Here is an 18,421-nt window from a genome sequence, read left to right as displayed (position 1 = left end):
CCGGAGGTATAAAGAAGGGATTAAGTTATCCCTTAGTATGAAGGGATAGATAAAGGAGGAATGAAGCGGGGTTGGTAGAAAAGATAATATAAAGATGACTCCAAGGGGGATGAAGGGAAAAAAATAAACAATTTTATGTCCAGGAAGTCCTTCATCCAGATCTGTCACTGTACAATCAAGCACCTGTCTGTGATATCCTTCCCATCTCTTTGCATTACAGGAGTGTGTCCACCTTTGTCAAGCCTGCCTTCCTCTCACACATTAAGTAATGTTTGTCATTACAGAAGGTGGGGTAAATTTTCCCATTATAAAAATAGGCACAATTCATACTGTCTCCTCCATTTCCAGAAAGCTCAAACCTGTGAATGGAAAAGGGAGAATGAGTTCCCGTGAAAAACGATGTCAACAATCAACGATCAAACACTGCATGCAAGTACTTTGTGGCACAAAGTGGAAAAAAAAAATGAAAACACACATTCAGATCATTGAGAAATTTTCACTCTGCTCCGGAGTATAAAGTATGCACAGCTGAGGAGCTCCGTAGCGATTTCAAACAGCATCGATTAAGTAGTAAGTGAGCAGTAAGCACCATTAGAGTCCAGAGAAAGAGACGGATATGGATGGGATCTAAAACTATGGAGAAGGCTTTATCTTTTCATCTTTTCATAGAAGAGCATGCTTTAGCTCTGTCTTGAAGGAAGGATAGGATTTAGAGCAACAGAGAGGAGTTAGAAGAACCCCGTAGGACAAGTAGCTGCACAAAATGGGAAGGAGCTCAAGAAAAAGGAAGTTGATTAGACTTTTTTTTTAAATGAGGATTTATGTTACAAGGTAGCAGATATAAGGCTAAGCACACTCTACCGTGATTGCCTTACCTTGTCTTTATTCCCTGCCACACTGCTCGTGACAAGAGAACAAAGAATGTATACATCTAATTGGTTTGCCAAACATCTGTAGGATACCTACCATGTGCCAAAGCTGTTTTATGTGCCGATGATAGAGTCAACAAGGACACGGTCCTTTCTATCAGGGAACTTACATTAAATGTAAGAGGATATTGGTAAGAAGCCAACAAATAAAAAATTTCAGGGAGTGGTAAGAGTTACAAAGAAATGAAACGATGTGATAACAGACTCGAGTGGATGTGGGGCTAATTTAGTTTCAGTAATTGAAGTTGACCTCATTGAGGAAGTGAGGTTTAAACAGATATGTGAGTCACAAGGGGGAGCCCACCATGGAGTTCTGGAGGTGGAACATTCCAGAAGAAAACAGTAAATCCAAAAGCCCTGAGACAACAAAACAAGTTGAGCTTGTTGAAAGCACAGAGGGTTCACCCGTTTGCCTAGAGTATTGGGAATGAGGCAGAAAATGACAGGAGCTAAAGCTCAAGACCTATGAAGAAATTTGCTTGTACCTGCAGTATCCTTTGCTCATCCCCACAGTAAATACTTAGGATCTGTTGAATCAATTAATTGCAAATTTTAGTAACGACCAGATTGTACAAGTTTTAGTTATATGGTTTACATTTTAACTGGAAAGACAGAGTTTTGACATACAAAATGAGCAAAAATCTTGAGGTTGGAAACTGGAAAGCCATATTAACTATTAATGCAATTGGCTCCTTTGCCTGGCTTGTCTGTAGAAGGATGGAGCCTTATGATACGAACATTGGAACCACCTTGTAAACGATGTGCCTGATTCTTGGAGAACCCTGGCGTGAAAGAGTAGGTAAAATGATGCTGAAAAGTCCAAAGAATCCTCAGAGTAATCACTTCCAACCACAAAACAACAATAATGATAATTTTGTTCGAAAAATATGTGAAGAGAATCAGATCACGTTAAATACATTCACACGCACACACACACATGCAAATATCACAACGGTAAATTTGAGGGTAGAAATGAATGGGGAAAAATATTGGAAGTAGAGGTTGGTTGTGACACAGATAAAGAGCAGAGGCATGGGAGAGTAAGGAAGGTAGAACTGTCTTATTACCAGTGGTCACTTATTAGGACTCGGGTGTCAGTGACTCAGCTACTGCTTATGTAGCACACAGAAGGGTACAGAGCCACCTCCCAACTTTCTTTTTTTCACTTTTTTAATGTTTATTTATTTTTGAGAGAGAGAGAGAGAGAGGGCACAAGTGGGGCAGGGGAAGAGAGAGACGGAGTCACGGAATCCGAAGTAGGCTCCAGGCTCTGAGCTGTCAGCACAGAGCCCGATGCGGGGCTCGAACTCGCAGACCGCGAGATCGTGACCTGAGCCCAAGTCCGACGCTCAAGCGATTGAGCCACCCAGGCGCCCCAAGCCACCTCCCAACTTTTAAGTAACTTGTCATCAAGAGAGCAAAGGTTCTCAGGAATAAAATTTGTTAGTTGTATTCCAAAAGTCCAGTGACTTACACATCTTTGGAGGGCACTGAACCATCTTCCCACCTCCAGACCTCATTAGTGTTCTTGCGGGACAATCCAACCCAACGAATGAATCCAGTCCTAGACTTCATGTATTCCTATTGCAAACACAAATAAATAGAACGGTCAGCATGCTTTCACAGGTCTTGTAATGATGTAAAGACAAAGCTTCTTGATAAGACCCTGAACAACAACAATAAATTAGATTACACGTCAATATTAATATTAATTTTATTTGGTGTTTAGAATTGTGCCAAGTTCGCTTGTTCCAGAAAGAAAAATTGCTTGTAGAATACAGGGAAGAAATGTTCACAAAAAGCAGATATTCTAACCTCCTCTGTGTTTATCTTTCACTGACAGAAGACTAGAGTCTATTATTACCACTTCAAATAGAGTACCAAATATGGCTCTTAAATAAGATAACGGCAAACAACTGGAGAAGAAACATAAAAAAGAAATATATTGCTGGCGAAACTATTATTCCCTAGGTTTAACCTCTACTTGCTTTGGTTTCATTGCTTAGCTTAGTTTTGTAGTAGCCTACAAAATTTACATATGGAAGTATTAATTTGTTTCAGTTGATTGAGTAAAAGGAAGTTATATGAGGTCTTTCTCAAAGGGATTACAAACAGCATCTGCTTTATCTAATTTGCCTTCTTTTTTTTTTTTAATGTTTATTTATTTATTTTGCGAGAGCTCACAAGCAGGGGAGGGGCAGAGAGAGGGAGACAGAGAATCTGAAGCAGGCTTCGAGCTGTCAGTGCAGAGCCTAACACGGGGCTCGAACCCATGAACTGAGCCGAAATCAGATGTTTAACCAACTGATCCATCCAGGCGCCCTCTAATTTACCTTTCTCTGCCTAGGAATGAACACTACCCACTATACGTTATGGGTCATTGCCTATTGCCCCAATTAGAATATAAGCTCCCCAAGGTTAGGGACTTCTGGAAGTTTTGTTAACTGCGTAGGTTCAGATTCTGGACTAGTTTCAGTGAATATTTGTGGAATTGATGGATCAATCAATCAATCAATCTATGGGTAACAAAATTAAAAGGAGTCAAATGTTCATATACGCTCATACCTCTCAGAAAAAACAGGTGAGAATGCATTCTTGATAAATAAAAAGTGACTTGAGCTTTTTGACAGATGTGAGACACAGACTGGCATTCCATAAGAGATAGTGTCTGAAAGTCACCTTTAACTGCTTATTTTTTAAAGCTTCAGGCATAACTCACCTTTCTGTTAACCCCCTGTTTTTTTCGCTAAAATACACCCACATTGTATACTTCACTCTACCAAGTATAGTCCACCTGCCGTTCAACTGTTCTTTGTTTCTCAAAAATGACATTGCTTCCTCTTTCATTCGTAAATCTCCAATCTGGCATCAGCTTAGGGTAGCAAGATTCAAGACATGTTTCCATGTCTCCAATTAATCTCTGGCTGTTGAAGTCGAGGTTTTCGGGCACTCTCTTCTTTTGCCAGATTGGAAAGAAAATTAATGTATTTATCCAAATGCCGTCTCTGAGTTTCAGTCCACGACAAGAGTTAGTAGATGAAGCAGCACACACAAAGGAGCATGCGTGTCAGTGGAATGTTCTCCTCATGTCTGGTCCAGTTCTGTGGACTCCAGCTCAGGAAAGTAGAAGTCAGTTTTACTGATCAACTATGGCAGTTTTGTAGACTATGACTGGCTTGAGCATTTGCATTTGGTTTGATCTCTGCACACAACCCAAATCCTGATCTTGTATTCGAACTTATACTTGCGGTCATGTTTAATATACAGAATATGATACTTACCATAATAGAAGGTGTAGGATGGATACCATAAATACTTTATGCCTTTTAAAAAACGTTTCAGGGGCACCTGGGTGACTCAGCCAGTGAAGCGCCTGACTCTTGGTTTTAACTCAGGTCATGATCATGTGTTCGAGCCCCGCATCAGGCTCTGCACTGACAGAGTGGAGCCTGCTGGTGACGCTCTCTCTCCCTCTCTCACTGCCCCTCCCCTGCTAGCTCTCTCTCTTTCAATCTCTCTCTCTCTCTCTCTCTCAAAATATTTTTAAAAAATTAAAAAATGTTTTAATAAACGTATTGCTTAAAAATTAAAAAAAATAACCTATTATTTGGTGGAAGGGAGACTCTAAGGCACGGTTTCTGGTTTGCTTCCAGGATTCACGAAGAAGAGAAAAGCTATACTAAATAATAAAGAGAGAGTGCATGAGTGGATGTGAACATAGTTCGCTTGAAAATAGAGCCTTTGGGGTGGCTCAGTCAGTTGAGCGTCCGACTTCGGCTCAGGTCATGATCTCGCAGTCTGTGAGTTCGAGCCCCGCGTCCGGCTCTGTGCTGACAGCTCAGAGCCTGGAGCCTGCTTTCGATTCTGTGTCTCCCTCTCTCTGCCCCTCCCCCGCTCATGCCCTGTCTCTCTCTGTCAAAAATAAATAACCATTAAAAAAAAATAGAGCCTTTGTTAGAAGCTGTCAAAGAGGAAAATGTGGAAGAGGCAACGCGTTTTGCAGAAAAATTTCAACTGAAATCCTGTGTGTTTCGTAAATGAGATTGTTCCCCATCCTACCGAAGAGCCTGTGGAAAGGTGGAGTTTGTATCATGGTTTGTTCAAGTTCAACTGTTCAACAACTTAGCAGGACCTGGGGAGCCATGTACTACTGAGATGACATTGTTATTTATATTTTACAGTGATATTGAGCTGCTGAGTTTCTTTATACTTTCAGATTCTTCTGTGAATTAGTAAATGGAGTTAAGAAAGCTGAGAAAGCTTAAATGACTTGTCACAGGAGTAAGACCAGAATTCGAAGTCTCATTAGTTCATTTTCACACTTTTTAGTCTCAGCTGTGGTCATTTCTACTGGGCTTGATAAGGTTCGCAGATTAGTACAAACTGTAAGACTCGAGAAACGTGTGTGTGTGTGTGTGCGTTGTGTGCATAAAATCAAATGCTTCACTTACAATTTTGCTCTGCATGACTCCAAAATATTTGACAGAAGAATCTCCTTACCAGAACTTTCTGGCTGGTGATCTTCAGCAAAGTGGCGTTCATGTTAACACAGTACTGCTTACTCTCTTCCCACGTCAAGTTGTGCCTGAAAAATCCATAGCAACTATCGCCGTAGTATCTCCAGTTTCGGTCACATGGGCTGCATTTATGGCCTTAAGGAGAAACCCAGCATAGGAATCTTTACTTTCTACTTTTCCTTTTTCCCTATATTCAATGTTTCTTGCAGATCTCCAGATTCCCTACGGATAACATCACAGAAATACTCCGGAGGGGGTGCGGAGAGGAAGAGGTTACAAAACCATACTTACTGGCGCCGCTCTTTTGTTCGGATTGTTTTATTAAATACTGGCAGAACTGCTGTGCCAACCGGTGCAGAGTGCCTGAGAAATTTTTGTTCTCCACTTGTAGGTAGTTTCGCTCTGTGGCAGCTGGATGTAAACATTGGGTAATAATTTGTCATCAGGATAATAACGGTGATGCAGAGACCTTTCAATGAACTCTACTTTCAGTAGAATTGTCAAACTGAGTGGTTACTGGATACACATGAATAAACGAGGACTGCAAAGGGTCTGGGGAAAAGGGGGGAAGGGGACCCAGAACAAATTAAGAACTGCGCAAAACTGACACCTGGTGGTCATCCAAAAGAAGTTGAGTTATATGAAGGAGACCATCGCAAAGTAAGAAAATGCCCTGATCAAATGAGGTGCATGTTTTGAGATTTGCTTGAATGCAGGTTGCTAAGCAGATTTCAAAGGTGGATGGCACGTTACTTTGTTTTTCACGTCATACCAAAATCTCTTTTGATTTAAAAAATACATTATTGATTTCTGGTTGTGCTCAAAATATTGTGATATTCGGGTGAATAAAAGATGTCACAGGAGGGGCGCTTGAGGGGCTCCATCGGTTGAGCTTCAGGCTTTGGCTCCGGTCATGATCTCATGGTCTGTGAGTTCGAGCCCCTTGCGTGGGACTCTGCTGTCAGTAGAGAGCCTGCTTCAGATCCTCTGTCCCTCTCTCTCTCTGTTCCTCCCCCACGCATTGTCTCTCTTTCACAAAAATAAATAAAACATTTCAAAATATTTTTAACACTACACATTTTCTAAAAAAAAAAAGACGACAAATGAAAGATTCTACAATATCTTATGAAAAATAAACAGGTACACAAACCAGCAACAGCTACATCATGGGCTTTTAGATTTATAAAAAGAAGGGCTTTTAGACTTCTAAAAAGAAAAAAATGATAATTTTTTGTGTGTGGGACACAAATTGTTTCTGACTGAAAATAAACACATTCATTAAACACAATGGGAAGGAGGGCTTTTAGGAGGAGGGACTAGAGGGAGCAAACTCTCAGGCGGGGAAACTGAGAAAGCCCCATGTTGGTCGGGGCGTGGGATATGGGAGACAGGGAGAAAAAAAACTTGAAAAGATCGTGGGGATCTAAACCGAGCGGGATCTCCAAGACCAGTTTAAAATTCTTGAAAAGGATTGTAATTAATAAATCAGCAAAGTGATCATAAACAGAAGGAAAAAGTCGGAAGTCGAAATTGAGAATTTCTTGGCAGCCATGTAGAAGATGATTGAAATAGTAACAAGACAGTGACAATTTGGTTCAGGGGCATCCACCCGGACCCTCAGGTGTTGCTTTCGCCAGGTCAACTCCTTCCCAATGAGTCAATACTTACACATCATCCACAAAGCCACCAGCCCAATAACTAACCCCACGCACAAGGTCAGCAGAATCAAAGCCATCACACGCCACAAAGGTGAGGAAGCAGAGTCAACTGTGGGCACACAATAAAGATGTTAGGGGGCGAGCTATGTGGCAGTGTCACCTCTGCCCTTGCTCTCTCAAGGTTATCTGAGTGATATAAACAGATTCATTGCCAAATCTTGCTAGTGTTCTTTTGGTGATCATCAATAGCGAGCATAACCCATTCCCCATGCCACGCACCCATCTTTTTCCAATGGATTTCGACTCTGAGTCAGAAACGACGATTAAGGGTTTTGTTTCCTGGTCTTCGTTGTGTTTTGTACCCACCCCCCTAAATGATGGCTTTTATAAGCCAGAGCTGGAGAATCATACCCATTGGTTGACATCTTCGAAAATGAGGTTAGAAAACATTCTTTCCCCTTATCCCTTGATTTTGATTCCTCCCAGCAAGAAACTGTGTAAACCTTAGGGTAACGTTCCCTGCTTTTATCTTCTATCGCTGATATTCTAAATAAGTCTGTCTGAGCCTACGTAGGTATTAGTCAAATTCTGAAGAGAAGGAAGGTCATCAGGAAAATGAAACGACACGTGCTACCCCTAGCAGAGAAGGGAAACTCCGACTGACCGATTTCAACAATTAATTTCCAAGTTGCTGGCTCCGGGCACTCTTACCTGAGGTGAGAGCCGGTTTTCGACCTTTAATATTTAAAGTGACATATCCGTCTTCATCCTGCATGGCTTCCCTTGGACTACGAGTGAGCTTAGGGTCCAATGACTTTGCAAACTTGTAATGTCCACTCTTAACGATTTCAGTGTTGGTGATTTCAGTGAGAGAGATCCTCCTCTCTCTGGTAAGGAGGAGCCATAGGAGTTGGGGGACATGGTTGTTTTGTTTTGTTTTGGTTTGGGTTTGGGTTTTTTTTTTTTTTTTTTTGGATATTTTTTCTCCCAGGAAGCCTTTTCCTAGCTGTTCAGAGATACAAGGACCTTGAACGTAAAAACATAAAAATAATAACTTGCCGTGAAGGAGGAGATATGGCATTTGCTTCCTGTTTTCTTTATCTTCAGCCCTGAATGAAGGAACATCTCCTTACGTGTATCCTTTCAAAGAACAAAAGTTCATGCCTCATCTTTGCCTTAGTGGAGCCCAAATCATGTTGTCGAAATGAACCGCTTTGTGATGAAAATTTCCTGGGCAAAACACGAGCAGATACATAGACTCCTCCATGGTGAGGAGAAAGTCTAACATAATTTGATCTAATATGAGCTGTATGAGACGTTTCAGGGTCTTGTGTTAGAGGGCAGCATTTCTAACTATAGCCTACAATTCATCCAAATGCGTGCATCTTCCACAAATTATATTTTTCAAAACTTTGAGGACTCTGCAGGAAGCAGGCTTCATACTGCTTGGGTTTAGGCATCAGAGAAAACCCACCAAATAAAGTGAAATAAAGCCGAGTCGGGGATGTAGGCACTGTCTTTCAAAGGTTTTCACTTTAAAATGAACTTCCAGCAAGGGGCAAATCATCATTAAGTGGAATTGTGTAATTACAGGTATGGTGGTGCTTCGATGAAGAGCTGTTTGTGGAAGGGACAGTTTCCTAGTGCCCTGCACATCAGAGTGTGATATGTGTTTCCACGCATTTAACTGTATAAAATGGGTTTTCAGGTTGTTATTGTGGCTCACACTGAAAGGAGTTGTAAGAACAACCAGAGAAAGCTAGTTGCTGTGCTAATGTAAGAATATTAGTGAGGACGCTATTTTGTCATTAGGGTAGCTTTTATATAGTTTTATAGCAGACATATATAAGTATATATATAAATAATAATAATATAAATATATATAAATATACTATACAAACATACATATAATATAAATAATACTTACATATAAATATAATATAAATAATACTTATATCTAAATATAATATAAATAATTATATAAAAATATAATATAAATAATAATTATTTATATATATAATAATAATATATGTACAGTTAAAACTTCATGGCCAGAAAAGCTTCCCTTCTTCTAAGTAACTTCTAGGCATTAATCTTATAAATAATCTTATTTTTATTTTTTCTCTAGTTAGCTGAGTGTCAGACTTTACTTTTCAATACAGTAATTACATAAGATCTCATGGCAAGTATTTTGTTTACTAATTTTCCCTTGGGGACATCTTGTACCTATTTCTTTTTCCCTTTCTGTTACCTCCTTCCCTCTGAATTCTTTGTCAAATTCACTTAAAATAATCTTTCATTTTAAAATTTCTTTCCTTACACACCTCACCTAATTTTAAAAGTGAGGTAAAGAATAACCAAAACAACATGGGAGGCATTGCCCAGGAATTACTCAGACCCTCCTTCTCTTCTTCTGCTGCCTTTATTCACACACCATTCCTGAGGCTTTCCCTCCACCTTCACTCCTCTGTTCTGTGTTCTTTCTGTCACTGCCTTACATCAGCTTTCTCCCTCCCCCCAAAATATGCAGAGACACTGAAAAATAATTGTGACATAGTGACAGAGAGAAAAGAATGGAGGAGAGTGAGTTCAAATGACACATTTTTTGCAAAACTTTGCTCTGGTCTTAGTAGCCCAATAAGTAACTTCTGAAAATTTACAGTTAAATTAAATCAAATATGTAAATGTAAGGTTCGTAAGCATTCGAAAGCCTTTGTAATTATTGTAAACGTTTTCTTGTTCAATTAGCAGAAATTTTCAGGAAGTATGAAACATTACAATCAGCTTGTTTTTTTGTGGTTTCTACATTCTCTAGGTCTTGGGTAATTGCTTGAGATATAAAAATATCGCGTTTATTCTTCTTGGAAATTGCCAAGAATATGTTGGGCTTACTTCCTGATTCACGAATGCTTAAAACTGTACATTTAACACCAGAAATAGGAAAGCTGAAATGTAAGCCTCAGGTGATATTCCTTTCCTATAGCTCAGCCTCTGGACTTTCTTTGGTTTTTGTTTTCCTTTTAATGATTGTAAAACAACTTTTTTCTTTTCTTTTCTTTTCTTTTTTTCTTTTTCTTTCTTCTTTTTTTTTTTTTTATCGTTGATAACACTAGCCAAAAGCTGAGGGTCTTAGGTCCAGATCTATGTTGCATAAAAATATATTTGCCTTTATTTGTATCACTCTAACGTGGCTTGGAGGGTGTAAACATGCTGGGTAAGTACAGTTTCTCAGGGTCAAAGGAGCCCTTGATAACATTAGTCTTAATTCTATTTTCTTCCTCTACATAGCCTATAAATACAAGCTGAGTTACTCAGCAAATTAAACAGAGAACTGCAGGAAAAAGAGATAGAGATAACACACTTTTCTTTTTCCTTTTCCAAAATCCAAAGACTTTGCAAGATTGCGCGTGCGCGCTCTCATTTTTGAGTAAACTTTATCCCCAACGTGAGGCTCAAACTCAGGACCCTGAGATTAAAAGTTGCATGCTCTACCCACTGATGCAGCCAGGTGCCCCTTTGCTAATCACCCTACAAGACCTGTCATTGACACGTTATTTCTGTTTTTATATTTTATTGTTCCTGTTTTCTTGTCTTAGTAGAGTAAAACTAAAAAAGTCTTCTACTGCGAATATTGTGATAAGTTTGAATTACAAATAATTTTTTTTATTTGTTTACTATTTTGGAGATTAAGAGGCACTTTTCCATAAGTTACCTTTTTTTATTTTAAAGCAAATTTGTAAACTGTCTTGGACACTGAAATTGGGAGTGAATATCCACGGGGAAAGTCATTGTCCTAGTCTTTGTGGAGCAGTCTTAGGTTTTAGCTATCTAACCTTTGTTCATTAGTCTGTAGAACAACTTTCCTAACTCCAATATACACCAGCCCACATTCCTTTCCCTCTTTCTTGTTTCACTTTTTTTCCATTACACTTATCATTCTCTGACCACCCCCCCACCCCCCCACCCCCCACACGCACTCACACACACAGGGAGGCATTTTTGTCATGTATCCCCAAAGAATGTATTCCTTGGCTCTAAAATAGTGACTGGCATAGAGTTACCATCCAATAGATATTTGGTAAGTGAATGAAAGGGTATTTTCATCCTGATATTGCATGTGTAGAAAGAGAAAGTTAAGGAACATGGGGACTTTTCTATGTTCACACTTCTTGTAAAAAGCAGTATCATTTCCTGGTTCCCAAGTATCTTTTCCTGGTTCCCAAGTTCTTTCCCAAGTTATAAAGTCTTCCACATTTAAGTATTGTCCAGACTCCATTTCAGTTTATAGCTGAAGAATGAGTAAAAGACACTAGAATCACAATGACAAGGTATAAGATTCGATAGGAAATCAGTTGAATTCATCACATTGTGGATAAAATTGTTTAATATATAATGAGGGCTAGTGGATATGTATGAGAGGAAGACCAAAGGAAAATCACGTTGACTATTATGAATGCAATAATGATGTCTTTAAACTGAAAACAAATAAAGGAAGGGAAAATTTTGCAGCTGGTGGTATCTTTTTTACAGACTTCTTAAGGCACGTCACCTTTTCACTAACCCCTAGTACATTTATTGGTGATATCCTGTTCCTTTAAGTCTTCCGCATTAAGATTGTTGGTTCACCTCTGACTTACTAGCTTTCTACAAATACACCAAATACTGTTTATCTTTGGAAAAGGCTAGGATTTCCTGTCATGAAAAAAAAAAACATTATTAGTATTTTCTTTCGTTTTAGCAAGCTTAAATATGTGGACTGAAAAGTGCAGTGCTTTATTAAAAATTAATGAACTACATAATGCATAGCTATCAGACAACAGCCGTGGCAAAGCCTTTTGTTAGACAGTAGAGAAAATAAAGGGAAATGTGTCAAATATCAACTGTCACACTGAGAAGTTTATCACGCACATGCCCACAAAGTATCTGAAAAGGTAAATAAGAATCAAATGGAATCCGTAAGCCTCTTGAGTTAAGATTTGAAGCAAAGGCAAAGAGAAAGGAAAGGAATACTTTTGTCGGGCAGGGCAAACATCTAAAAGCTATGGAAGTATGAGTGAGTATGGCGTGATCCAAGAAAGCAAAGTGATCAAGCATATTCGAACTGAGGGTTCGTGTCACAATATATTGGGATATAAGGTATCCTATTAAAATCACTACTAAACGTATCCAGCAGGGGTAACTAATCAATTATTTAAATATATATTTATTGATCTCTGTATGTGTATAGCATTCTATTTTCCGGGATAACGTGGTGAGCAAAACATACAACAGTCGTGCTCTTATGGATCTTACAATCTAGTGGAGGGCGATGAACACAAATAGCAAAGAGGCAAAAAAAAAGAAAAAAGCAAGATAATTTCAGATCGTAAGTGCAATGTAAAAAATAGTGTAATAGATCTTTAGGGGCGGAGCTTGGGACAGGCCCTTGTGTTCATTTCACTGGACAAGTAAATGTTGCTCTGAGAGTTAAGGCAATCAATCTGTCAGCATAGCCCTTTATTGGAATCAGGGTATTTGATTATCCGGATTGGTTGAATATACATTTCAAAATAAATTCTACCATGTATTTATCCTCCAGCTCCTCCTTGTGGCCATTTTTTTTTTCTCTCTGCTTTTATCTTTAGGTCTTTGATGCCTGCGGATTTAATCTTGACTTTTCTCCTTCCCTTTTTGTAAATAGTGTTGAATGAATTTCCATTTTGCCCATTCTCTAGATACTATCCAATTAAGACCCCTCTTTAAAAGTGTTCTCTGAAATGGGCACATAATATGTGGGAATGGAATGATCATTGAAGAGTAAAGTTAGAGTATCTGATTGTGTAAACTCTATTTCTTTTAATGTATCCCAAATCAACTATACTTCCATATTTAATACGTGCCTCCCCTTATTTCCCACAATGAACAGTATATTCTGGGGGATTTAATTCATGTGACAGCAACACGAGAAGTCAAAGTTGATTCTGAGTTTTGGGCTAAGTGAAGTTTTCATTTACTGAAATGGAGAAGCATACAGTGACACAGCTGGAAAAGCGCTGTTTATTTTTTTGAGGTGTTAAGTTTGAAACTCCTATAACATATCTAAATAAATATTCCAAGTCGTCAGTCATATGTACGGACCTGGTGATCAAACCCTGGCCTGAAGACATAGGTTTGGAGATCACCTATGTAAGGCTGTCAATATCCCCAGATGAGCACAAACAGGACAAAGGGCCAGGAACTGAACTTTGGGCCACAGCAGTATTTTGAAGTCAGATAAGGAGGAACCAGCAAATCTGAGGGAGTATTAGGTAGTGAAGTAGAAAGAAAAACAAGATAATGTTGTCCTGGAGAACAGAGTATTTTGGAGAAGAATTTTAAGTTAAAGGGAACAACCAATTATATAAACACTGCTGATAGGCCGAGTAAAATGAAACCGGGGGAAGAGTCACTGGATGGGTTAATGTGGAGGTTGATGGTGATTTAGGAATGCTTTTACAGATAAAGTGAGGGGGAAAAGCCTGATTAAAATGGATTCGGGAAAAGTAGGAAGAGATAGAAGGCATACAGAGCTTTTGGAACTCCTTCGTTGTTAAAAGAATTCGAGAAAGGGGGTAATTGTGTGTATATTTGTGTGTGGAAGGGTGAATGAAACCTTTTTTGCTTATTTTTAAAATGGGGGATAGTATATCCTACGTGTAAATTAAGGTGAGTGAACCAGTAGAGATGAAACAAGTTAAAAATCTTTGAATACTAAGATGGAATGGATTCAAGTATGTATAGATGGAGATTGACCATGGATAAGAGTTTGTACAATTTGTACAAATCGTTGTACAAATGGATAGTGGTTGAAAATGATATTGTTTGACACACAGATATGACCTTCCTTTCTTCCTTCCTTCCTTCCTTCCTTCCTCTCTCTCTCTTTCTCTCTTTCTTCTGTCTTCTTTCTTTCTTTCTTTCTTTCTTTCTTCAGTATATTTGGTCAGTGGAACAGAGGAAATGTACTTTTGATGTTTATATTTTCTCAGGATAAAAAGAAGTAGGTCATCAATTGAGTTTGAAGAAAGAGAGAAGAAATTTGAGAACTGAGAAATGAGGAACTGGGAATAATCTTCTAGGAAATTCACAGAATAGATTGGTTAGCAACCACGCTGAGAAGTTATAATTTAAAAATATAAAATAAACCCAGTTGATATGGTCACAGTCAGCTTTGTATGCAAGGGGGAGAGGAGGTAGAGTTGAATTTGACCAGGCTGCATCTTCCAGATGTGTGTGATCAATGAAGGAGTAAGCAATGAATTTGTAGTTGTACGTAAGGAAATGATTATTATAATTGACCCTCATAAATGGGCCAAGCCAGAAAATGGGAAAGGAGACATGAGCGATTCATGGCAAAAAAGAGGTGGTATGGTCACCAAACTTGATATCCTCGTGGGCATCAAAGCACTGAAGGCTATATAATTGCCACAGAGAGAGGGCTGGAAAGATAAGAGGTGGAGGTTAGAGAAGAGAATTTCTACAACTGAAGAATTAGAAGAGGTGCTTATATTGGCAATGAAATTGTCAAGAGTAGCCTAGTGCTGCCCAGTAGGATTTTCTGTCATAATGGAAGTGTTGTATATTTGCTGATGTGTATAAGGAGTACGACTGAGGAAATGAGTTTTCATTAAAAAATTTTTTCTTCATGTTTATTTTTCAGAGAGTGAGAGGGAAAGCAGGAGAAGGGCAGAGAGAGAGAGAGGGAGTAAGGTAATCCACAGCAGGCTCTGCACTGTCAGTGCAAAGCCTGACGTTGGGCTCGAACCCACAAACCATGAGGTCATGAGCTGAGCCGAAGTCAGATGCTCGACTGAGCCACCGAGCTGCCCCCTGAGTTTCTGTTTTCATTCATTTAAATTTAAATAGTCACGTGAGACTAGTAAATACAATATTGGAGAGCATAGTTTTCAAGCATGATCACAGTGGAGGGATGCCAGGTGGTGTAGTCGATTACCGAGGTTAATCCGGGAACTGAGAGTCCAGTATATTGGAATTATCATCTACATAGATATTGGAATCAGTGATAATCATGACAAGAGTCGAAATTTAAGAGATTCAAGACTATTGAAAAAATGGTAAGGAAATGAGGAGAAATTTGGCGTATGACTATAGTAAGGTGTGATATATAATAGCGTAATCTGTCAAAATGAGCTAGAGAGATGCTGGAAGTTTTGAGGGAGATAAGTATAAACAGTGGTTTCTAAACTAATATAATTATAAAGTAATAATAGATAATAAAGCCTTTTAGCATCATAATAGCAGAAAATGTGTAAGACGTGTAACCAATCCTTTTTCTTTTTTTTTAAGTTTCTTTATTTATTTTGAGAAAGAGTGAGAGAATGGAGGCGGGGGGGAGGGGGAGGCGCAGAGAGAGAGAGAGAGGGAAAGAGAGAATCCTAACCAGGGTTTATGCTGTCACCAGGGAGCCTGACAGGGGGCTGGATCTCAAGAACTGTGAGATCATGACAGAGCCAAAACCGAATCAGATGCTTAACCAACGGAGCCACCCAGGCACACGGATCATTTTTCTTATAGAAATTATTAGCCACCAAGTGGGATTCCTCATCACGGTTTTAAAACCCAAGTATAATTTCATATAATACTGTAAGAGGTTAAATGCTTTCTTAGGGAACTTGAGGGTATGAAGGAATCAGGGCAATGAAAATGAATACTCAGCCTTTGCAAAATGTGGTGAAAGAGAAAGACCAGAGGAGAGAGAGAAAAACATCCTGAGTTTTCATTTTTGTAATCACCTGTTTAATTTAACTTTTCTTCGTATCAATGGCCTCTGCCTTTGCCTGTTACATAGAATAGTAAACAGAAACGTAAATTTGTTATTTATTTCCACATTTTTGACAGGGGAGTTTAACTGATTATGACTCAGAACCTCGAAATAATTATTTTTTTTGATTGAGCACTGCATCATTTTGAAAAAAAAAACAAACAAACCAAAGAACAGGAACAAGAAATACATGTGCATTCGTGTGTTTAGAGATCAGACATAAAAGTTTTTGAAGAATCATTATCTTCACATTGTCTTTCTGCAACCTATCCAATATTCATTCACACCCATGAAATACAGGCAGTTTATTCTGGAGAACTTTGAAGATAATCTTCACACAGAGGTGGACCTTGAAGGTTCTGGATCAAGTCCTTCAGCCATTTGAAAACAAAAACCTACACCAAAACACCCCCCACCAGTACTGTTATGTAATCTTTTCCTTCTTACCCCAAAGGAAACTTTAGAAAAGATTTCTTAGCTCCCTTGCTCATATATAGACCCCCCCCAAAATTTTTTTGGGTCCTGTGTGAGTTCCCTCTTGCTGCTTTAGCAAATTCTACAAATAGAACAGCTTAAACAACACAACTTTATGGTCTCTCAGTTCAGTGGGTTATTAATCTGACATGGATCTCACGGGGGGTAAATCAAGGCTGTCAGCGGGGCTGTGTTCCTTTCTGAGTGCTCTGTGGGAGCACCCGTTTCCTTTCCTTTGCCTCTTCCTTGGTTCCTGGCCCTCCTCCTCCACCTTCAGCCAACAATGTTGTCTCTCTCTGGCTGAATCTAAGAAAGGTTCTCCACTTTGAAGGGCTCGTGAGCTTAAATTGGGCCCGGCAGGTAACGCAGGATAACTTCCTCATCTCAAACTCTGTCACCTTGGTCACATCTGCGATCCCTGTTGCCATGCAAACTACTCTATTCAGAGGTTCTGGGGAGGGCAAGGTGCACATCTTTGGGGGAGGGCTGTTATTCTGCCTTCCACAGGTTCTCCACAACAATTATTTTTTCAAATATAAATTAGTGAATTTTTATAAGCGATGATGGGATTAGAAGTAAATGCTGTGCCTGGAGTCTGATGCCGATGAACTAAATGAACAACCGTAGGTGAGAGGTGCTGTTTTTTTTCTCATGTTCTTCCAGATAATAGCCAGAACACTTGCTATATCAATTGTCTGCTTTGGGGCCCCTGGGTGGCTCGGTTGGTTAAGCGTTTGATTCTTGACTTCGGCTCAGGTCATGATCTCACAGTTGGTGAGATGGAAACCCATGTTGGTCTCTGGGCTGACAGCACGGAGTCTGCTTGGGATTCTCTCTCTCTCTCTGCCCCTCCCCCACTCTCAATCTCAAAATAAATAAATTAATTTAAAAAAATCGTCCACTTTCTTGCTCATAGGATGTTGTTGAAACAAAGTATCACAGTGAAATCTTTGTGCAGTGGGTTGACTTCAGTTTTACTGGAAACACCTTTTCAGGGCATTTTGAGTCCTAAGAAAGAGAACATAGAGCTTGGTTATTTTATCAAGTTATTTTTAAGATGAGATGTATATAACTCATAGCTCAAAGAGGCTTCAAGGCATAAAGATTCTCTAGAGATTCCCCATATGCAGTGGTCCCCGTGACTACCCAGCACTGTTTGTTCTTCCGGTTGCCCCAAACTCCAGTCTTCGAAATTTTCAGACCTGAAAGATGGCATATATTCTCTAGGAGTTTTAGCTGCCCCACAACAACGACTGTTGGCTGCCCGCAGGTTAAAAACCGACTAAATAAACAAATTAAAAACAAAACCAAAAGCACCACACCATGAGCCAGCCCTTTTGTCCCCAGAATCTGCCTGCTTTCTTTCACTATCCCGGAACTCCTGGTAGTTGCTTTTTAAATCTTGTCCTGAGTATTAGTTGTTATCTCCAGAGGGATTATTCTGTTTGGAATTTAGCCACGCCAGAGGCACCTGCCATGGGTACGCAGTTTTAACAGCTATCAATTTCTTCTTTATGTTCCATTGCTAGTACTGCCATTCTCCCCTCTCCACAATCTTTCTCTGTCACACACACACACACGTATTTCTTAAAACAGCAGCTAAATGTGGTTGGTCTTTATCTACACAGCTTTTTCTGTCTTGCACATTCTATCTGATATGAGTGAGTATAAACCAGATCCAATGTCTTCATACAGGCTTAGCTGGTCTTTGACACATGTAAACATGACAGTCGGACCCTTTACTGAAACATTCAGATCCTCTACCTGAGGATCATGGGAATTCCCCCAGGAAACCGCCATCCGGGCTCTGCTTCCAAGTACCCCTATTGCTTCACAAGAAGCAGTGCAGAAAGAACAGACGGATTGAGATCTTTTTTATTCTGGTTTCTAAAGAGAAAGGTACTTGACTTCTCTTTCTACACACACACACACACACACACACACACACCAAACAAAAACGAAAACAAAAAACTGATTGTCATTCTGTCCTTACAGAGGGGCGGTGGGGTGTGTCTTGGGTCAGTAGAATGTGTTTATAAAAGC

General features: G+C 39.4%; 1 protein-coding gene across 1 annotated transcript; it reads right to left on the bottom strand.

Annotated features, from left to right (window-relative positions):
* CLEC1B (C-type lectin domain family 1 member B) lies at positions 1-8,009 on the bottom strand. The gene is given in 7 exon segments (XM_042945785.1): positions 1-359; positions 2,404-2,510; positions 5,430-5,581; positions 5,738-5,857; positions 7,115-7,213; positions 7,816-7,978; positions 7,980-8,009. Coding segments are annotated over 7 exon segments (816 nt in total). The 3' UTR covers positions 1-214.
* Between the last annotated feature and the right edge of the window lie 10,412 nt (positions 8,010-18,421).

Source organism: Panthera leo, chromosome B4 (genome assembly GCF_018350215.1).
Source record: "Panthera leo isolate Ple1 chromosome B4, P.leo_Ple1_pat1.1, whole genome shotgun sequence".
NCBI lineage: Eukaryota > Metazoa > Chordata > Mammalia > Carnivora > Felidae > Panthera > Panthera leo.
This window is presented reverse-complemented; position numbering and strand designations above follow the sequence as displayed.